Source organism: Taudactylus pleione, unplaced genomic scaffold, assembly GCF_031769625.1.
Source record: "Taudactylus pleione unplaced genomic scaffold, aTauple2 ptg001661l, whole genome shotgun sequence".
In the NCBI taxonomy this organism is placed as follows: domain Eukaryota; kingdom Metazoa; phylum Chordata; class Amphibia; order Anura; family Myobatrachidae; genus Taudactylus; species Taudactylus pleione.
In genome coordinates this window covers 3,737,970-3,761,807 of record NW_028286058.1, presented here as the reverse complement: position 1 = coordinate 3,761,807, position 23,838 = coordinate 3,737,970, and the positions used below count along the sequence as shown (strand labels likewise).

Sequence of the window (23,838 nt, the reverse complement as noted above, 5' to 3'; positions counted from 1 at the left end):
CCGCCAGCGACTCGCCTCTCTCCACCCTTTGTGCATCCTGAGGCACATATGGTAAATACGTTGCTGGGTTTAACGTACTGCACCGTTTAATTGTGATGTTTGCAGGTGCTATTAGAGCTAGTTCCCATTTTGTGAACCTAGCTGAGGAAACATGGGTGGTGACAGGGTCTGGGCGCCAGAAAGGGGGGAGTGGAGGTGCGAATGCAGGCGTGCCTGAGCGTCTTAACGCCGTTTCAGAGGCAGCGTCATAGTACACGTCACCTGGCTGTATTTCACACTGAACCGCTCGCAGTGCTTGCGGTAGGGTATGGTCAGCCACAAGCGCTGCATATGCATCCGATGTTACCTGATGTATCGATGGTTGCATACACTTCCTGGAGATGATGTGCGCAAGTGGGCGTCTTAAGACAGGCTGGTGGACGTCTGCATACACACAGCGATCGCACATCAAGACATAATGGGCGTGCTAATGCCTTGCCGTGCGATTGCCTGCCTTGCCGAATTTGCATACGCATCTGGCGAGCGGGTCTGAATCAGGTCCTAAGATGCCAGTACCAGTGAAGCTGCGTTCAAAGACGCAGATGATTGATCCGACACTCCTATAAAGCAGTTGAGACACGCACACATTTTTCTACCCACCCCTCCGTTACCACCCACTAACAGATGTGCGGTTGGCACCGGTGGGCGTCTCATTACCTATCCTGGCGTCCCCAACATTTGAATATTATCACACATCAGCCACGTACAAGATCGCAGCTGCATTGCATTAGTGTACATCGCTGACTCAAGCCCTATATTGCAAACACAGCTGCCCTCCTCAAGTTATATATAACTTGGGAATCGGTATGAAATACCAGCAGCGGCAGCCCGACAGCGCTGGAAATCCCGATCGTCTTCAGGTAATAACTAACCTAACCCCCCTAACCCTAACCCTCCTTAGGGGTGCCTAACCCTAACCTCCCCCCCAAGTGCCTAACCCTAACCCCCCTTCCCCGCTGCCTAAACCTAAGTCCCCCTGGGGGTGCCTAACCCTAAGTGCCCCCCGGGGGTGCCTAACCCTCCCTCCCCCTAGCCTAACCCTAACCCTCCCGGGGGGTGCCTAACCCTAAGTCCCCCCCGGGTGCGCTAAACCTAACCCTCCCCCCCGCGGCTGTCCGCTCGCGGCGCCCGGCATCCCTTCGATCGGGATGCTGGGCGCCTGTCTCTCGCGTCGGGAAAATGACAGGCATCTAGATATAGACGCCTGTCATTTAACCCTCGCCGGGATAAAGCAGTTGGGAAGCCGGCTGTCGGGATCACGTCATCCGGTTTCCCGATTGCATCCCATTAACTGGCATCTAAGCTGCAATAATAGCCCATCCCTTAGCTATTAACTCTGCCAGGAGTATAGTGACTGAGGGGTCTATTTACTAAGCAGATTAGGAGACAGAGTGAAAAGTGATAAGAAAGTGATAAGGTGCCAGCCAATCAGCTCCAAACTGACATCTCACAGGCTGTTTGAAAAATGACAGTTGGCAGCTGATTGGCTGGTACCTTATCACTTTTCACTCTGTCTCCTAACTGCTTAGTAAATAGACCCCTAAGCCTTGGATGGAGACAAAGTGAACGGAGATAACATCCCAACCCACCAGACCCTAAATGTCATTTTTCAAACAGAATGTTAGGAGCTAGGAGTTAGGAGCTCTTTGGTTGGGACTTTGGGCCTGATTCAGACCCGGACGCAAGTGGCCGTTCGCTCGTTCGGCGTACGAGCGTAAAAATGTAAAATCAAGCGCTCGCTCGTATGTTCGCTTGCAGCTAATCTTCCGCCCCATAGTCTCCCAACCCCGCCTCTAGCTAGTGAACGTTCTAAATAGCGTCCGTCCGTCTCCTCTTTGGTTGCAGGGAACGCTCGCACAAGTCAAATCCGGAAGTGGGCCTGTCAGTTTTCGATTGCCTGCTATTTCATTCAGCAAACATACTTGAATCGATTAATGGCAATCACTATATTAATTACCTTAATTGGTATTCACATGTTTGCAATCCTTTTTTTTTTTTCAATGTCAATAAACTTTATTATTGTTAGTGTGTGTCATTGATTCCGCAGAATACGTACGGCTGGACCAAGGAGATGGTTGTTCAAAATTAAAAGTTTGTTTGAATGCTACTATTGCTTTGCGTTTTTTTATATGCAGATTTTTCATCTTTTTTATTAATATTTAAATTAGCTTACGCATGTCACTGCATCGAGCCTATCAGAACTCACATTATATAATAGGAGAAAGAAAGTGGATATGTGCGCACAGAAACCCTTGCAGCTGGTAAGTGACACTCAAACAGAGGTATCCCCACACCTCCACCAATATACAACAGCAAAAAAGAAAATGAGTCACATAACCTGCGCTTGGTTACAGTTCACAATTAGGGAAAAATATCCCACTAATTATCCCATCAGTCAGCAGAGAACTGAGCAGGGGGTACAGCTGGTAACCAGTCCCTTTATGGACCTGTAGAAATATGCTCATAGGCACAACAACACAAAGAGGAAAAACAAATGTGCAAATAGTGAAGCACAATATGGACAATTTTAATTAATCACATTAAAATAAAACAATACAAAATAGCAGCATCCATTTGATGGATAGTCCTCAAAAGGCAGAGGTACGTAAATTACCAGAAGGCTGAGAGGTGAAAACCTCAAATGAGCGTATATTGTATCTCTCCAGCATCAGTCCCGGGCACTCTGCTGGTACGCGATCATGTCCACAGCCATCAGGATAGGAACAACCTCCGTCAAAATCGGGTATCCACCTTCCCTCACCGACACGTTTCGACCCCTCACTCGGTGGTCTTTTTCAAGGTGTCCAGGACGTAGATGCCACTCCCTCCCACAAGAGCCCTTTTATATCTCCTAGTCCAATCTAAACAACTCCGGCGCAGCTGATCTCTATACAAAAGAAAACTACATCGTCCATGATCCTTTACTGCGCCGGGAGCAGTGTTTCCTGCCTACGTGACGTCACTTCCTTTGGGCACATGTTACCCACGTCTTTCCATTCGCAGGGAGATCATTCCTTCCCTGTGCAATACGTGACGTTCAATGGTAGCCTTTGTTGCCATAGTGATGATAAACAAAAGCACATATGTCCTCCGCGTTATATTTCTCCATAGCGCATATACCTTTGCTCAGATGAATTCATCCATAGGTGGCATAACATATTAAAATATCCTCAAGAAAAAAAAAATGCATCAATTAGTCACAATATAACGTTAAAATAGATCAATAATACTTAATATTTTTCATAAGGATACCATATAAAACAAATCATCAGGTGTTCATATATAAAAATATAGAAATATGAAGCAAAGAGTGTGAAATAACAGGAAATCCGCAGAACGTGCAAATTGGACCAAAGAAAGTGCAATCTATCATAGAAACCATTTTATCTCAAAATCCATGTTTAGGCCTCCCAGATTTAAGGTGCCGAGATCAAAAATAGTTTTCATCTTGGCCCTGGCTAGCTGTTTAGCCAAATCCCTCCTCCGCCAGTGGCCCTCAACATGGTGTAAACCCATAAAGCACTTGATATCCATGGGATTGCTATTATGGTATTTTTTAAAATGGTTCGACAAAGCATGGGTTTCTAATCCCTTACGGATATTCCTTAAATGTTCCCCAATGCGGACCTTCAGGGACCTAGAGGTCCTCCCTACATAAAATAGGTTGCAACTGCATCCTATTGTGTAGATAACACTCTTTGTGTTGCAGGTAATAAAAAAATTTATTTGGCAAGTCTTGCCATTTATCTCTACTTCAGTTATTTTGTTTCTTCCCTCACCTTTAATTCCCTTACAGCCCAAGCACGTCCCACACCGATAAAAACCTTTTGACTTAATTCTTGCAGAGTTTATATTTCTCGGTAACGCACTCTTCACTACATTACTACCTATATTGGGCGCTTTCTTAAAGATACATTTGGGTACTTTAGGTAATTTTGACCCCAATATTGGGTCTTTCTGTAATATTCCCCAATGTTTACGTAAAGATCTTTCAAGGATTTTGTGCTGACTACTATAAGTAGTAACAAAGGCCCACTCAAAATCTGGAGATTTTTTTCTAATATTAGTATCATAATTCAATAGATTTTCTCTCTCTATGAGTTCTACTTGTTTGCTGGCTTTTTCGATATTTTCCATTTTATAACCTGATGCCACGAATTTAGCTTTTAATTCATTTGCCTGTATCTCATATTTATTTGGGTTGCTGCAATTCCTTTTTAATCTTTTCAATTGGCCCCCAGGAATAGATCTTAACCAATTCGGATGATGGCAACTATCCGATTTAACATAAGCGGTTGAATCTGTGGGTTTAGAAAAATTGGAGGTGTGAATCTGGTTTTCTTCGATATTTACTGTGATATCTAAAAAATTAACTGAACTGGTACTCTCATTAAAAACAAATTCAATATTTAAAATGTTATCATTCAAATAATTATAAAAGTCCTTTAGCAAAATATCTCCTCCTCTCCAGATAAAAAAGACGTCGTCTATATACCTTGACCAGGACACCAGGTTCGCTCCAAATGGGTTGTGGTTCCAAATATGATTCTCCTCCCACTGACCCATAAATAGATTAGCATAACTTGGAGCGAACCTGGTGCCCATAGCGGTCCCGACTTTTTGTAGATAAAAGACATTGTTAAAAACAAAATAATTATTGTTTAAAATAAACTGCACACCATCCACCACAAATTTTTGTAGGCCTGTGTTTAGATTGCTATCTACTAGACTTTTAGTGATGGCATCAATTCCCGCCTGGTGGTCAATAATCATATATAACAATTTGACATCTGCCGTTACCATAATGTCATTTTCCTCCCATTGAATCTTGGAAATCAAGTTTAAAAAATCCTTAGTATCCTTCAAATGGGATCGATTCTTTATGACGAGTGGTTGCAAAAAATGGTCTATAAACTCTGACATATTTGATGTCACAGAGTCAATACCTGACACTATCGGTCGTCCAGGGGGAAGTGTGGGATTTTTGTGGATTTTGGGGAGTATATAGATGACTGGTATGACAGGTTCTGGATTCCACAGAAATTGACTTTCTTTATCCGTAAGCACATTATTTTCCTTGTATTTTTGTAATAGACTTTCCAGTTTATCCATTATACCCTGTGTAGGGTCTGCACGTAATTTATGATAGGTGCTTCTGTCCTCAACCTGTCTCAAAACCTCTGCTTCATACATATCCTTATTCAGAATTACCACCCCCCCACCTTTATCGGCGGGTTTAATAACTATATCCGAATTTGATTGGAGGTCCCGTAAGGCTTTACGCAATTTATTAGTCAGATTATATTTCATTTTTTTGTTATCCATAACTTTAATATCATCGTACACTAATTGAAAAAAGGTCTCCACAAAATTCCCCTTCATATAGGTTGGATAAAAAATGGACTTAGGTCTAAACGGTGTCCTTTCTCCATTAATTGATGCCTCTTCCACATTTTCCTTTTGTTAAAAATAATTTTTTTATAGCTAGTTTTCTAATATATCTATTTAAGTCTATAAAAGTCGTGAATTTATTCAGAGGAATGGAGGGGGCATATTTTAATCCCTTTTCCAAAACACTTCTCTCTTCCATAGATAAATTATGTTCACTTAGATAAAAAATTTTGACTACGCCATCTGAAATTGTCCCTGATGTAGAACTAATCGTATTTAAGTCCTCCGTCATTTTTTCTATATTTCCTACTGACCTTTTCAAATTTTTCCTCTTTTTGTATATCTTTCTTTTCTGTCTCAATGTACTTAATTGTTTTCCCCTGCATCCCCTCTTACTTTTCATCTTGGCGTGTGAGGGTGTAGGTCACATGACTCATACAATAACCAATAGAATACTTTCTGTTAATTTACAAAGTACATTAGCCAATCAAATTTTTTCTAGGACCTTTATTAAAACTGTTTGGTGTAAAAAAAATCATTGCCATCATGAGAGCCGCAGCTTTTTGTCGCAGAGAACTCCTGGTCCTCACTGATGTGATGGACCGGAGATTAACGAACTCCACGGGCCCCATCACTAACCTCCGCAAGCGGCTTGCCTACGCGGAGGTGCAGCGCCGCCTGCGTAGGATCGGATTCCGCCAAAATATCGGACAGTTAGAAAGGTGGTGGTCCGATCTCCGGCGCCGATCCCCATGCCTGTTGGACAATTTGCGTCAGCAAATCATGGAAAGTAAGTGTTTTTTTTTATAATATTTAAAATGTAAGCATACCTGCGTGTGCATGTTTCCCGTATAGCCCTATTTCTTTAATTTGGACATACCTGCATGTGCATGTTTCCCGTATAGCCCTGTTTCTTTATTTTGGACATACCTGCATGTGCATGTTTCCCGTATAGCCCTGTTTCTTTATTTTGGACATACCTGTGTGTGCATGTTTCCCGTATAGCCCTGTTTCTTTATTTTGGACATACCTGCGTGTGCATGTTTCCCGTATAGCCCTGTTTCTTTATTTTGGACATACCTGCGTGTGCATGTTTCCTGTATAGCCCTGTTTCTTTATTTTGGACATACCTGCGTGTGCATGTTTCCCGTATAGCCCTGTTTTCTTTTTTTTATTTTGGTGTGTAAATTTTGGATTCAAAATTTAAAATATGTAATAATATAAATTTTTCAACATCATTTAGGGGCTGAGCGCAGACTACGACGTCTCCAACGTCACCGACGTCGGGCTCGTCCCCTCTCCCCCACTCCCACCCAAACATCCTCTCCCCACTCTTCCCCAAATTCCCCCTCCACCCCAGACCTTGCAGACCGTGAGGCCCCTCCCTCTCCTCACATTACCATCCCTCCAACTTCATCCTCCCCTACACCCCCCTCTCTTTTCCTCACCCTCCCCTCCACCCCCCCCTCTCTTTTCCTCACCCTCAACGTCTTCCCAAATCACCCCTCCTCCCTCCGTGCAGCACTGGCCTACCTCTGAGGAGGACGATTTCGGGGCACCTGGCCCAGGCAGCATTAGGCCCGGTATGTTTCCCTTTTAAACTATGGTTGCTTTGGCATTTTTTGGTTTTTGGGTGATGTTGTCCTTTTGCCTGTGCAGTTCAAAATTGTAAAGTATTTCTAATGTTTTTGATATATATCTTTGTGAAACAATGTCTAGGATGTTTTCCCCTTACACATATGACACATGTCCAAACACTCATACTTGTGTCTTTCTTGTTTACGGTAACAACAAATGTAGTATTTTTGCGTAGTTGTAACTCTCTTTTATGTTATTTTGTCCAAATAATTTTTGTCTTTGTTTTTCCACAATCTTTTCGTTTGGCATTCATTTTATTGTGTCACCTTTTTTTCTATAGTCTGTTTTTTTAGTTGTTTTCTCACATATAAATGAAGGTGTCATTTTAGTAATCCGCACATTTTTTTGACACACAGAGGACCAGAGGCGTTATGAAGACATTTATGCAGGATTGCAGATTATGAGGGGCCATGTAGTTGGGCTGCTTGTGGCGTTGGATCACATTTTGGCGCGCCTGCACCACTAATTTTTTTTTTTACACCTCCAAAAATGTGGAAAAAAATCAATTTTATTTTGGTTTATTTAAGTCTCATTCCTTGTGTGTCAATTTTAGATTGGTGAACCTTACATAAGTCTACTATTTGGCCATGTTTTTTAAAGAAATGTAAATGTGTTTGTCGAAAGCTCAAGTAAGTATGTAAGCTTGCACATTAAACACATAACAATACCAATAGGTTTGGAGAAGTAACCTCAAAATGTGAAGATAGTTTGGTGTGGGTAATGTTACATTTAAAGCTACCTGCTTATGCCTACAATTGCAAACATACTGATTCACCATAATACCTTTGGTGTTTGTTTTTAGCAACAAAGCAGGGTACTAAACTTTTCCAAATATGAAATTACAATATTAGGCATTAAGCAACTTTGCATTTTTAGAAACAGGTTACACTTGGTTGTAATTTACGATGGAAATCATTGGTGAACGTCAAATAAAAGTTTAATGCACACAAATAATACCAAGTGAATACACACAATAATTTAAAAAAACCAAACCACACACACAAGTTAAAAATCACACCCAAAACCCAAAAAAAACACAATCAGGAACTGTTTGAAGAAGTAGCATGCCAACATGAATCCACAAATGAGGAGAAGAAATCATTGTTCCCGAAGTTATATCCAATGTGTCCACATAAAGTCATTTGTGTTGATCAGGTAGTAGGCATGGTTTTTTATGGTCATTTTAGGGATTAAAAAGAAAGAAACAAAAAACTGTTAAAAGTGAACTTTAAAATATTACATATCTACATTGTGGCATTTTTAAACATTATGAGGAAATAATTACCTAAAATATCTGGCCACAACTTCATTGTGTATGGCCCCCCCACATACTGACCACCGACCAACCTCGGGGGGGCCGTCCTCAGGCAAGGCATCCTCTGGCTGCATTGGGACACCACTCCTTATGGTGATGTTGTGAAATATCCCACACAGGACCACAATTTTCAAAACCATAGCCGGAAAATACATGAGGTCGCCACCAGAGCGGTGGAGGCATCTGAATCGGCCTTTTAAAAGGCTGATACAGCACTCCACCACCTGCCTGGTGGCTGTAAGTGCGGAATTATACTCACTTTGTGGCCCTGGTGTGGGAACCAAATAAGGAGTGAGCAGCCAGGGCGTGCAAGGGTAACCACTGTCTCCTATGAAAAAATGAAAACAAACATCAGGACCATTGTGGTACAAGCTTTGCATTGGTTTCAACAAAAGGTTTCAACTTACCCAGAAGCCACGCATCACCAGCTTGTAGGTTGTTTAATTTGTGCCAAATCCCTGATTGCCGGATGACGAAGGAATCATGTGCACTGCCGGGGAATTTGGCATTTAGGGACAGGATCTGGAGGGAGACATCACATACAACCATTACATTCATCGAGTGAAAGTGCTTTCGGTTCCTAAATATAGCCTCCAGCCTTGCTGGAGGCTGAAGTGGTGTGTGAGTGCCATCCACAACCCCTATGATGTGTGGGAAGCCAGAAATTTGGTAAAAATTCACCTTCGCCACATTAAGGGTACCCATATCCAATGGCATTTTAATAAAATGATGGAGGTGTTTAAAAAGGGCCTCCATCACTGCCCTCAGGATCCTTGAAAAGGAGGATTGGAATATTCCCGCAACTATTCCCAAAGTGGTTTGAAAGGATCCTGAGGCACAAAAATGTAACACCGACATTAATTGAGTAAGTGGTGGTATTGCTGTAGGACTGTCAATTTGCTGTTCAAGATCACTCTCTATTAATGAGAGAGTGTCTATGATGATTTCGGGCGGCAGACGGTATCGCCGTAACACCTCATCATCTGGCATTCCAAAAAGGGTGACATGTGTTCTATATATCTGGGGCCTTGCACGCCTATGAGGCATATGCCTGGGATGAAGTTGAGGTTGGTCGGGTTCTGGAACCATGGCCAATATAATACGACCAACATCAACCTGAAATGGTAAGCCAGGTAGTTATTGTTTTAGACAAATGTGTAAAGAAAAATATACTTATCTTTTCTCAGAAATCCAAAGATGCTTACAGGCCTGGGACGTATCATGTGCAGAACACCCTACATTTCAAAAGTAGAAAATATGTTTAAGATTCATTAAATAAACTATGATTGTAAACAAATTGTTTTCGTGAAAAAATAAAGAAGGGAGCACACATTAGTTCAGAAAATACTACGCTACATTTAGTGTTAAGACATGATTTTACACTGAAAATTTATTAAAACATTACTTCGCTAAATAGTACGCTACTTTTACAGTTAAATCAAGACACATTAGTTCGCTAAATAGTACGCTACTTTTACAGTTAAATCAATACACATTAGTTCGCTAAATAGTACGCTACTTTTACAGTTAAATCAAGACACATTAGTTCGCTAAATAGTACGCTACTTTTACAGTTAAATCAAGACACATTAGTTCGCTAAATAGTACGCTACATTTACAGTTAAATCAAGACACATTAGTTCGCTAAATAGTACGCTACTTTTACAATTAAAACCACTCAAACATTATTTCGCTAAATAGTACGCTACTTTTACAATTAAAACCACTCAAACATTATTTCGCTAAATAGTACGCTACATTTAGTGGTAAGACATGATTGTTCCCAGAAAATAAACAACATTACTTTGCGAAACATATGCTAAGAACAACACATCTAATTTGTAAAATCATGAAAACAAAAACACCAAAAACAGACAAATATCCCAAAGTTCAAAAACTTCACTGGGGCAATGCCAAAATAACTGTAAACCCAAAAAAAAAATATTAAAAACATTTGTAAACTATTTACTATTATTTTTTACGGTGTTTTTTTTAAATACTTACTCAAAAAAACCCAAAAAAGTAGCCAAACAATAAAAAAAATAACCAACAGAAAAGAAAGAAGCTAGAAAAAAACCAAAATATCGCTCCGAAAATGTCCTCCTTCTACTCACTAAGCCTCAAAACCACTCCAACGCCAAACCTCCAACAAACAACATGCCACATCGACTCCAGTCACACCAAGCCATAAATAGTCTTTATTTTCCCGCTCAAATTAAGGACGGACAATAGGAGCGCACAGTCAATGATGCGGCCGAATAATCCTGACGCATGTATAAAAACGTCACTGAAAAGCCAAATCGGTCTGCTGTAGTGAGACCTGAAAGTCCAAGAATGGCTACAGAGCAGCAAAGCACTGGCCAAGAGGCGCCAGGTAAGTATTTCTCTTTTTTGGGCAAAAGGATTCTGTTTAACAATAATTTTGGGAACATTTTACATTATAAATTTTACTCCCATTTTCAAAAAAGGTGTTGAGGCTGCCATGGAAGAGGCTGCTGGGCCTAGTAGGCCAACTAAACAAAAAAAAAAAGGCAGCCACAATTCACAAGAAAGGAGATGGAGGTTTTGGTGCAAATGTGCAATGACAACCTGCCACAGGCAGCAAGGAATATGGGTGCAAGCCAGAAATGGAAAATGTGGGATGACATAGCCAGTGGTGTCAATAGGGTGGGTGATTTTGAACGTTCAACCCGGGAGGTCAAACGCCGGTACGTAAAAACTACATTTTAGTAAAAAGTGTTTACAGGGCCAAATACTGCAGGAATAATGCCAACTTTTTACCCCACAGATGGAGCGACTTCAAATATCGTCTTAAGCAAAAACTGGCTGATAGGGCTAGGCATGCAGGGGGGACAGGTGGGGGTCCCACCCCTGTGTCACTGGAGCTCACAGATTTGGAGGAGCTGTCCCAGGGGTGTGTGCAGGATGAGGAGGTGTTTGGCGTGTCGAACATGGATACCGACATGCCAGACTTTGCGGCTCCTCATGTTGGCCAAGGTAAATGTTGTAATGTTAACAACTCAGAAATGTGTTTGGGACAATATCTAGATTATAATGTTACTCTTTTCTCTTTTTTCTCACAGAGACACAGGCGAATGAGTCTGCTCCAGAGGGGAGCTGTGGCCGCAGAATTTCTGCTGGCTCTGCAGGGGAGGAAGCAGTAGATCCAGCTGGGGACCCTGTGGCAGACAGTCCAGGGCATTCCCCCTCGCAGGCAGTGGGCCTCCTTACTGATCTCAATATTAAAACGGATCAGCAGACCGAGATTCTGCTGAGGATGGACGTCAATCTGCTACGGGTGGCGGACGCCCTGGAGCAAAGTGCTGCGGCCAACGTGACCATTGCTAAGGCCCTGGCGGAAAATACTGGGGCCAACGTGCGAATAGCAAATGCCCTGGAGCAGCTCGTTCGCCAGCACATGTTGGAGCCGGCCTCCCTTCCTGCCGGAACATCAGGACCCTCCACCTCTGGCACAACAACAGCCATCCCTCCAAATGTGCCTAGCCCTATGCCTAGTCCAGAGGCCACAACATCTGCCTCTGGCCAGGCCAGCAGAAGGACATCCCGGACCCGTTCAGGCTCCCTCCCTACCCCGGCCAAATGGGCCAAAAGGCGATGACAGCACTGGCTAATTTTCCCACAATCCTTCTCTGTGTTTACCCCATATTCCTTAATGCCCAAAACCTCCCTCTCCTTTCTTGTGAATTTTGTATTAATTGTGTTTGTTTGTGTGTTTCTAAATCATTTGTTATTTTTTTTTACGTTATCAAGTTTGTATTATTTCCACAAAAGTTTAAAAAAAATAATACAACAAAAAATAAAATAATGTTGAAAATCTGCACAAGTCTATTGTTAATTTATTCAAAAACTGGTTAAAAGGTAATTCCGCAAACAACATTACAAACAATACAACGAAAATCTAAACATTATTTTTGTAAAAAAAAAACAAGGGTTAAAAACAATTTCTGAGTTTTAATTAACACTTATCAAAAAACAAAAGGACGATTGTTTTATTGGCCCCTAAAAAATGAAGAAAAACAACAAACATGCGTACAATATTGTTGCAATAAAAAAAAAAAAAAAAATTTGGCAAAAACACGCAAATGTATAAGAAATTTGTAAGCTAATTGATTGTCTAACCCAGAAAATATCAGCTGAGTAGTTCACCTGTGTAAGTTTTTTTGCTACTAAAAAAAGGCTATTTGCTAAACACCTTACAAGCATTTTTGCAAATCAAAACTGATTGTTTTTGAGGCCTCAATTGATAAATCGGAAAACCATCGATGAGCCTCGGGAAGAACGAAGAGACCATCGTCATTGCGGTAGAGAATACCAGACCACAAGCTGAGCGAGCAGTTTTAATGGAAAGTGGATCAGACAGTGACGTAACACTTGTTCCGTTCACATTGGCCGTTCGCATCAGATAATTTATGTACGCCCAAAAAACGCCTCGACACGCCTGCGTTTTCCCATCTCCACCCCCGTCACCGCCCCAAAATGGACAGTTCTGTCAATCACATTTGACATGTCACTTCCTGTTCGCTATTTGACGAACGACTGAAAAAATTATCGCAATCAGCCGTACGCACATGCGCACTGTTACACCGATGCATGCGTGGTTTAACAACATCGGATGACTACGAGCGTACGTCCGCTTACGAGGCGCTCTGAATGAGGGCCTTTGGCCCTCATTCAGAGGCGGTCGTAAGAAGCGAGCGCTCGATCTGAATGAGGGCGGCCGCTTGACTTTTCAAGTGCGGCCTCCTGGTCGCTAGCTAAGCTGTGGGTTACCACCCACAGCTTTAGCGACCGACCAGGTTGATGGTCGCGATAGTCAAGACCATCTCGACCATCGGGGCTTGCGATGAGACCCTAAGGTTGGGTCTCGGCAACCGCAAGCCCCAGGGAGCTTCCTGCTCTGATCGAGCAGGAAGCTCCCCACTGACATCACTGCTGATGTCAGTGCGGCCGCCCACAAAATGGCAGGCGTTCCTTAAGGAAAGCCTCCGTTTGTGAAACCACCCCCCCGCCACGCCTACAAAACGGGTCGAGCTGTCGATCAACATCGACAACCGCCCCTTTTGTAGTGAGCTCCGGAGCAAGATCATTTCTCTCTCGCTCAGGGGCTTGCGCATGCGCAGTGCGGCCGCTGCGCGTGCGCAGGGCTTAAACATCAACCCGGTTGCTAGCGCTCAGCGCTTGCGACCGGGTCTGAATGAGGTCCTTTATCTCCGTTCACTTTATCTCCTTCCAAGGCTTAGTAAATGGACCCAGAGTGTTCCCTGAGTAACACAGTATTTTCTTAAGCAACACCGGTATTAAACCAGCTGTTTTTAATTTTATACATACTAAAGCTGCATACACACACAACGATTTTGTTACCAACGATTTTCTGAACGATTTAATGAACGATTTTCTGTCAGATTATCTGTCAGATTTTTTAAAGTGTAATGAACTACAAACGGGAACGCGCATGAACGATAATCGTTCATCGTTGTAACTCAGAAAGTGAACGTTTTTTCAACAATTGAACGATAAACGATATCGTTATCGATAATCATTCAAAAAATCGTTGTGTGTGTATGCACCTTAGGAATTATGAGTAGGGCTGTTTTAGTGCTAGTGTCATAGATTTATTATAAGGACATAGCAATTCTAAATCTCATCACATTCCAGATAACGAGCTGGGGATATGTACTAAGCCTTTGAGAGTGATGAAGTGGAGAGAGATAAAGTACCAACCAATCAGCTCCTGTCACTTTACAGGATGTTTTTGAAAAAATTACAGTTAGGAGCTGATTGGTTGGTACTTTATCTCTCTCTGCATGGTCTAAGTAATGGCACATTTGTCACATTATGAGATAGCATTTAACTGGCTGATGGCTTCCAATGGCCGAGCGTCGGCATCCCGTACCCAGTACACCCGTTTTCCCTGCAAAGCATCTTAGCCATGTCACACTCCCCTTCATGTCACTGGTGTATAAAGCCTGCTAAATGTTATTACATGTAATGGCCGAAATATATTTCCTGTGATATCCAGACTGTAGGCTCAGCGTTGGGTATTTATGAATGGGATTGTGCACAAGCCCCGAGCGGTGATCACACATCTTCTGTTTGCTTAAAAATCAAGAGGCCAAGTAGATATTTGTCATAGTGGGAGACTTTGCCTCCTCCACCTTCTGTCACGTCTAAAGACATCTCTGGAAGGCAGAAGACCCACCATCAATAAACGCATAAGTTTAATGGCCACCTCCTCACCCCCCTCTACTCCGCACATTTGTCATTCTAATAACCCCTTCCAGATCTGACAACACATTGTCTGCCAACGTAGTGGAATCGGAAGGTTGGCATTTCCAGGGTTAAGTAGATTGTCCTGTCTTCACTCAATGCCATCGTTGGCAGGGTGACAGTAGTCGAGTGTGCAAACTTGTGCTATTGTCCCCGGGCCTTGGGGTGCTATGGAGACACACTAATATGACACAGGAAAATGTTTGCCGATGGCAATTCTAAGGGCTTTGTCTAACTCTTTCTCAATCATGACGACTCGATTTAAGTCCCTAACTGTTTGAGTACAAATGCAAGAGTACTACCCAGCTCAGTGCCTTTGTCCGCAGGGTTTGAATGGGTAATTCAGCCTTTGTGTAGCTGAATTGAGGAGGCACACATAAAAGACAAGATTCTTCAGCCCTCAAACCTTCTTTCCATGGCTATGCGTACATCTCTTCAGAGATTTGTTTCATTCTTACCTTGCTGACATCACCCTTTCATCCGCAAAGAAGAGAATGGGAATAGAAGAAAACCTTGGTCAGTTAAGAGAAGGCTTGGCCGCTCAGTAATACCACTATTGTCCTATGTCATTCAGCCATGGACTCTTCCAGCCTCCCAGACAGATTCACTTATTTTAAAGGGGGAAGAGAGGGTGTCCACCTATCCCCTTTTAACCATCAGCATATCATGTTATATTGTGAGAAGGCAGAGGAGGGGAGAGGACCGGGGACATGGCAAAATAACAGAGAAATGATGGTATTTTTTTTGTGGCCTTTTTGTGGCTGTTCCCATGGGGACTATTTGAGATGGAGAAGAATGTGGGAACAGGCAGAATAATGCCTGATTGCCATGCTTTGTATTTGCACAGTGGAATCTGATTGGTCCACAAGCCCCCCCTAACTACAAGTATTCATTCACTTTACTCCCAATCTCTGGCAGCATCACTGCATCCTAGCAGGCTTGTAGTGTAACAAGATTACAGCTGCGTTCTTATACAGCAAATATGGAGACTTGGGATATTTGAGACATGTCTACAGTAAGTAAGTGGGGAGCGGAGGGGTGCACGTGGGTCAGAGGGTGTCTGGGGGGGACGGATCAGTGAGAAAATGGAGTTTAAAAGTTTTTGATCACTTGCTCTCTATAAGTAATATAGCTTTAAATATGGTTCCATTGCATTTATAAGGATAAACAGTATGCCTTAAATCTAGTTACCATTGTTGTCATTCCACAATTGTTTTCTATGCATCCTGTATAATAACATTGTTATAAAATGAAGATTGTGCATCAAAACTTGCATTAAATGAAAAAAATTTCCCCACCCTGCAAAATAAATACATTGCTGGACTGCGTTATTTGTTATCAGACTGTGCAACATTATTTGGAGACCATGGTTATTTTTTTGCCTTTTCACATACTTTTTTTACTTTATTTCCAGATCCCCTGTCCTTCTGCTCTGGTGTAGCGTCCGCTGCAATTTCATGGAAGTTTGTCATTTTTGCAAAACATGGCCTCGGACAATGAAGTCAAAACACTGCTGAATTTCGTCAACCTGGCATCATGTGATATCAAGGCAGCTTTGGATAAGTCAGCCCCTTGCAGGAGGTCTGTGGACCACAGAAAATATCTGCAGAAGCAACTGAAGAGGTTTTCCCAGAAATATTCCAGATTGCCCAGATGCCACTCTGGCAAAAATGTGGACTTGAGGAAAGGACTTGTGGACAGACTCCATTCTGCCACTCACGGCAAAGGACTAGTTGGCAAAGACATGGGTGCACTAGTGGCTGATGAGGGCATTACTGGGGACATGTGCTCTCAGGAAAACCGTATTGAGGTTGAAAGGCAGGACCAGGTTCCCATGAGAAAGAGGCAGCTTCCAGCTTCTTTCTGGGAAGAGCCCAGACCTCCCACCAATCTCCTGGAGATGTCTTGCCCATCTAGACTAGATATTATTTACCAAGATAGGACTGAAACTTCTCTTCCTGGTTATGAGGGTAAAAAAGGGAAAAACGTACCAATTCAGGACACGTCTGGTCTTAGTTGTGTCCATCCCACAGGAGACAAGGAGACCGGTAAAGGGCCCCTCATAGCATCCCTCACCGAACGGGTCAACGCTTGTGGCTGCTGTCCACTTCAGTACCATGGACAACAGGCCATGTACCAGCAAAGCCATGGCATCCACCCTCTCAACCCATTCACTGCCCTGGCCCTGTGGAGCAAAAACACAACTGTTCCCACTGTGGAAATCCAGCACTTGTGTAAAGATTCAAGCCAAAGGATATATAGACACGTGGTTCTGAAACCCATTCCCACCAAGCCGGCGGTCCCAACCTCCATTTTCAATGTTTTTGGATATATTTAACACAGACGAGACCCTAGTGATCTAACGAGGATACTTGGCCTGATTCAGCAAGGATCGCTGATGCGATTGCGGCAGCAAGAAGCACGTACGCAGTTCTGCTGCGAAATTAGGCAAATGCAGTGCCGCTGCAGCACAATATAAAGACGCCCACTTCTTTTTTACTCACACCCGTAATACCTTGCAAGTCTGCGAAAACATCGGTAACATCGAGTACCATCGGAGCCTCAAAATTAAGGCAGTTCAGACCCCACAAACTGCTAAACTTCTTTCCGGTATCTGGAGCTTAGGCTGTATGCTGTTGCAGGGGCTTAGTTAATTATGCACGCCCCAGTAACGGCTTCGAAAACACACTTGCACGCCTGCGTTTGCTCGACCCCCCCCCAGTTACCACCCACAAACGGTACTTCCTGTCAATCACTCTGTGATGGGTCTGCATACACACTGCGATCTCATTCCCGAGCGCAGTGGCTAATTCGCGCACTGCGATACATACACATGCACGGATCGCTAAAATTGGCCAACTGCGTGCCTCTTTGCATTTGCGATCGCTGCTGATTCGGGCTCTGTGTCTCTCCGAATTGATATAGACAGAGTCTGCCTGAGATGCCCTTCTGCTAAATACTGCCTCCTACATGGACCTGCGAGGACAGTCTACATTCCTCTGAGGATGCCCATGTACCGTTCTGTGCGGTAGGGGGCCAGAGACCTGGATGGTGTGAAAGTTATGCTCGTGGCACCGTTCTAATAATTGTTATCTGTGTGCAGATTGTATTGTGACGTTTTGCTGGTTATGAATTATAAGATGTGTATATTAGGCAAAGAGATCGACTTATTTTTATGACAAGAACCTGAAATTCTGTGTTGAACCCCCAAAGTGTGTAAATAATATTGTGCTTAATCTGTGTCAGAAAAGCTGATATGAGGCCTAAATGTGTTACATGTAGGTGTAATTCAGAATAAACACACCACACATTTCTGCTTCTACTGATTTCTGAGTTCCATTTGGAACTACCTGGCTATATTTTGAGTATTAATTAGGATAATAATATGCATATATATTTTTAGAGTACTTTTAGTATTTTGGTTATGGTATTGTACATTAAGCAGAGTTTCCTAATCTTCGCCATTACAGTCCAGGTTTTAAGTATATCCATGCTTGCGTCCAAATGGTTAAATCAAATTGAATGAGGTGCTAATTAAGTCACCTGTGCTCAAGCATGGATATCCTTAAAACCTGGACATTTGGGATACAATGCATTAGTGTATTTAAAATTACTTTGAAGCAATAGAAAGATTATTTTACTCTGCAGGATTTATCTCCTTAGTGATAACCTCGTCAGCTCTGTGTTTCCTCTCTGACATCAAATCTGTGATGCAATAGCCCCAAACTCAGTCCTCAAAGCACCCTAACAGTATTTATGGACATCCATTCTTTAGCATAGATGGTTAAATCAAATTGTTTGAGGTACTAATTAAGCCACCTGCATAGGCAAACGCAGGGCGGGGGGGGTTCTGTCTGCCTGGAAACCCCCCTCCCCAGCCCACACCATGACCACAATAGAAATGTTAATATTATGGAATTTTACTAGCGCTGCATGTTCTTCTCAGTATCATAAATGAAATAAATAGCATCACTTGTGGATGTTTTAACATGTATCAGCCAGTAATCAATAACCTGTGCACCAATTAGGGGATTTGGAAAACATGCACTGCTATAGAGCTCAATATTTACATATATGTCCAGGACAGTGCCAGGTTCTTCTGCTGCTCTCCCAGACTTGCTCCCATGCCCTGGAATGGTGCCCACATCTAAAATAAATACATTCAGCTCAGGCAGGATGTCCCTACTGCCGCATCAAAAGGCTTATTGTGATCTCTGGTCCTGTATATGCTGGAATTATGACACACAATACACTATGTATGACACATATAATGGGTTACTGTGATCGCTGTTCCTGTATATGCTGGAATTATGACACACAATACACTATGTATGACACATATAATGGGTTACTGTGATCACTGGTCCTGTATATGCTGGAATTATGACACACAATACACTATGTATGACACATATAATGGGTTACTGTGATCACTGGTCCTGTATATGCTGGAATTATGACACACAATACACTATGTATGACACATATAATGGGTTACTGTGATCACTGGTTCTGTATATGCTGGGATTATGACACACAATACACTATGTATGACGCATATTAACCACTTAACTGACGAATTCTTTCTCCAAAAACCGCTCCAAAATTGTTGTTTTTTTATGATTGAATTAGGTCAGGAACAGCTTTTTAAAACTTATCCAACACGATTTTCTAGAAAAAAAAAAATTTTTAAGCGCTGTATACCATAAAAAATGGGAATTTTTATGCTATATAGTACTGTTGGCCATCGATAGAAACATCGATTGTGAGCACAGCTGCCGATGTTTCCTTAACATCGGTTGGGGCTGCCATCTATATATGTGTGTATATATATATATATATATATGTGCATATATATATAAATAATAAATATATACACATATATATATATATATATATATACACACACACACACATATATATATATATATATATATATATATATATATACACACACACACATATATATATGTACATATATACACATATATATATATATTTATATATATATTTATATATTATGGCCAGGGCTCTGATTTATTCATGGGGGTGGGGTTATTATCAATGGGGAAGAGGCTGCTGATAGCGGGGGTGGAGGGAGAGAAGGACAGCGCTGTCTTCTCTACCCTGTCCTCTCGGCAGCTGCCGGGGGGGTGGGTTCGCCGGCGCTGGGCTGGCCGATCACTGCAGTGATCGGCCCACGGGGAGGGGCAAAGTGTGCAGAGGGACCAGGAGGTCCCTCTGTGATTGGCGGCTGCTAGAAAATGATTTTCCAGCAGCTGCCCATAGAGCTTTTCTGACTGGTCGTATCTGATACGACCATGCCAGGCAAGTGGTTAAAGCTGGATAAGTGGTAGTTATGCCCTCTTCATGGTCTGGCCACACTCACTCTAAAATTACACATTTGGAAACCCCCCCTCTAGAAATCCTGATTTGCCACTGACCTGTGGTCAAGCATGGATATCCTTATTACCTGGACTGAGGGCTGATATTGGAAGCCACTGATGTAAGGGGAGGTCTCATGATAAAATAGAATCACTGTGGAAGTAGAATAGTGAAGTTGTGCGCCTCAGTGGATAATATAGGGCAGTGGTTCTCAAACTCGGTCCTCAGCACCCCCACACAGTTCATGTTTTCCAGGTTACCCAGTAGGTGCACAGGTGCAGTCATTACTCACTGACACATTTTAAAAGAGCCATAGGTGCAGCTTATTATTTCACTTGTGATTCTGTGAGGAGACCTGGAAAACATGCACTGTTTGGGATCCTGAGGACCGAGTTTGAGAACCCGTGATATAACGTAAACCATTTTTTTTTAGTGTTGTCGGTTTTAGCTGTCTAGGTGCTGTTACAAGTAAATATCTGTATTAACCAATTCTCAGACCAGGGCAAAGCAACTTTGATTTAAGTAACATATTTGCATTAAACATGCATCTTACAATTATACATATACATGGCAATGATTTGCTTTCCTTTTATAACTAAAGCAGCATACACACAACGATGTGCTCCATGAGCGATATTAAGTGCGTCCCATGCTTTATGAGCGATATCGCACAGTGACGGCACCCTCCCTCATCTACGTACTTGCAGAACCTGATGATATAGTCAGGTTGCCCTGCAAGTATGGGTGATGAAAGACATCGCATCATTAACCATGTCCTGCATACACACTTGAGCGCAATGAACGGTAACGATATCCTTCATATCGTTCAACTCATCGTCTATGTGTATGCGGCATTAGGTGTAATATTACAGTCCTATTTACAATAGGTTTGCATAAGTAGGGCACGGTGTGGATTATCAGCCGCGGCGAGCAGCCAGGTACTGATAGGGCCTGATTCATTACCGTACGCAACTGCGATTATGCACGCAATGGGGCGATTGTTTTGTTCTGCGCATGCAACGCAGTGCGGGTGCGTGAACCGGCCACTGTGATCGAGACTGCGACTTCTCTCCCCCGTCCCGCCTCTTCGGGCGCAGGTGGGTGTGTGCCAGATGGGTGTGGGTCTGCAATCCTGCATATACGTGTGTTGGTTTTTTCTGGGCTTGCCTAGGGTGAAATCACACAAGATATACTACTGTACTCCAATTCTAATGAAAAGATGCAAACATGTGAACAGACCGGTAGGTAGAGCACTCATTTCCTTGTTTTTGTTGCAATAGGCTTTAATAAGTAAAGTGCAATCACTGTCAGGTACCTCTGCTGTAGATATGTAGGTAACCTGTGATTTTCCAGCTGTTGTAATCTACAAGTCTCAGGATCCTTAGTGCCAGGTGGAACAGCTATAGGCACGCAGGTTTCCTTAGGCTGCATACACACGTCAAGATTTTCTGTCCAACCATCCAACTCGTTGATTGGTTGGAATGAAAATCTGGTAACGTATGGGAGTAACTGATCAGCTATTTGCTCCTAAATGCCAGAAAACAGATGAAAATGGCGTCAGACAAGTTTGTTAAATGTTTGATCTAAACTATTTGTTCAAACAACAGTTTTTGTCCATTTTCTGGCGTTTGGGAGCAAATTGCTGATTGTCATTTACTTTCATACCTTACCAGGTTTTCATTCCAACCAATCAGCTAGTTGGCTGGTTGGACACAAAGGCCCTCATTCAGAGCCGTACGCTCTGAGCAGAGCGCACGCTCTGAATGAGGGCCGGGCTCCATTTTCATGGAGCGTCCTCCTGGACGCTCGTATAGCTGTGGGTCACCACCCACAGGCTATACGAGCGTGCATTGTGATGGTCGCGATGGTCGAGACCATCGCGACCATCGAATTTGCGAGCCGGAGCCTGCGGTTGAGGTTTTCAACCGCAAGCTCCGGAGTGATTTTGGCTCTATCAGAGCCAAAATCACTCCCACTGACATCACTAGTGATGTCAGTGGGCCGGCTTCTGACGGGAGGCGTTCCCGTGGGAACGCCCCCATCAGGGAGGCACGCCCACCAAAGGGGGCGTGCTGTCAATCAACATTGACAGCACGCCCCCTTTGATCGGACACAACGAGCGAAGGACTTTCCTTCGCTCGTCGCGTCTGGCGCATGCGCACGACGGAGCTCCCTCTGTCGTGCGCATGCTCAGTCCATAACATCGACCCACTTGCGAGCGGACAGCCGCTTGCGAGTGGGTCTGAATCAGGCCCAAAATCTTTATGTGTGTATGCAGCTTTAGCCCTGCCCTTACTGACTGTACAATAAAGATAAAGTTATATTATTTTCATATGTTGTAAAATACGTACAGTCCTGTATGCTTCAAGGATGTGCCGTTGGGGGCTATAAAAGCCATTCTTATCACGTAATATACATGTATAATTCGAGGCTCAATAGGGGGCCAAAAGTAATCCATGTTAAGTTCAGCCTGTGGCAGCAACTGAATAGCCCCCAGCACTGCTTCAGGCTAATTGAACCTGGCCCCAAAACTGAAAAGTGGAGGTGTTGCTATAACAGCCAATCAGATTTTAGCTATCATTTCTCTATTGTATTCTATAAAATGATAGGCAGAATCTGATTGGTTGCTCCACTTGCCAGTTTTAAAAGCTTTAGCAAATCTACCCCACTGACTATATTTTACCATTTTGAAATACAGTGCCAAATAGCGTTCTGTGTAACAGCAAATCAGGAGAATGTTGGAGGTCCCACCGGCTGTTCTTCCTGAGATGGACAACCATGAAATCCCAATTCCCCGGGCCTCGATCATTTTAATGTGGTTAGAGACTGTCTTGAGCTCCTGGCTTGGACAGAACGGCTATGCAAATCTGCAGGTGATGTCACTCATCTGATTGGGTAAATCTGTCCTGTCCATTAAAACTCCCCATTCTCTAATTTCCATGCAATTGAGTGACACAACCATGGATACTGGTAGTTGAGGGCACAATATAAATAACAATATTAACTTACCACTAAACAAACAAAAAATGGCTTATATAAAACCAGAGCCGTAACTAGACATTTTGGTGCCTGTGCCAGAAAGAGTATTGACGCCCCCTCATTTTTCAAAGGGACATAATGCAACCAAAAATGGGCCATGGCCTCATGGGGAAGGGCCAGGGAAGAGATAGGGGAGGCCAGGAGACGCTGGGGATAAATAGGGACATAATATAGTGCACCTGAGAGAGGGCCATGGCCTCATGGGGAAGGGCCAGGGAAGAGATAGGGGAGGCCAGGAGATGCTGGGGATAAATAGGGACATAATATAGTGCACCTGAGAGAGGGCCATGGCCTCATGGGGAAGGGCCAGGGAAGAGATAGGGGAGGCCAGGAGATGCCGGGGATAAATAGGGACATAATATAGTGCACCTGAGAGAGGGCCATGGCCTCATGGGGAAGGGCCAGGGAAGAGATAGGGGAGGCCAGGAGATGCTGGGGATAAATAGGGACATAGTATAGTGCACCTGAGAGAGGACCATGGCCTCATGGGGAAGGGTCAGGGAAGGGATAGGGGAGGCCAGGAGATGCTGGGGATAAATAGGGACATAATATAGTGCACCTGAGAGAGGACCATGGCCTCATGGGGAAGGGTCAGGGAAGGGATAGGAGAGGCCAGGAGATGCTGGGGATGAAATAAGAGGAAGCTACAAGTGAGAATTATAATAAACAGAAATTTGACAGGCCCAAACAGCGCCCCCTGACCTGTGGTGCCCTGTGCGATGGCACCAGCCGCACCACCCTAG

The 23,838-nt window shown here is 43.3% G+C and overlaps 1 protein-coding gene across 1 annotated transcript; it reads left to right on the top strand.

The window, feature by feature from the left end:
* The first annotated feature begins 15,594 nt into the window (after positions 1 to 15,594).
* On the top strand, positions 15,595 to 18,039 carry FAM181A (family with sequence similarity 181 member A). Its single transcript, XM_088464358.1, has 2 exons — positions 15,595 to 15,686; positions 16,086 to 18,039. Exon 2 carries the CDS (start codon positions 16,155 to 16,157, stop codon positions 17,007 to 17,009), a length of 855 nt encoding a protein of 284 aa, XP_088320484.1. The 5' UTR covers positions 15,595 to 15,686; positions 16,086 to 16,154; the 3' UTR covers positions 17,010 to 18,039.
* The last annotated feature ends 5,799 nt before the right edge of the window (positions 18,040 to 23,838 follow it).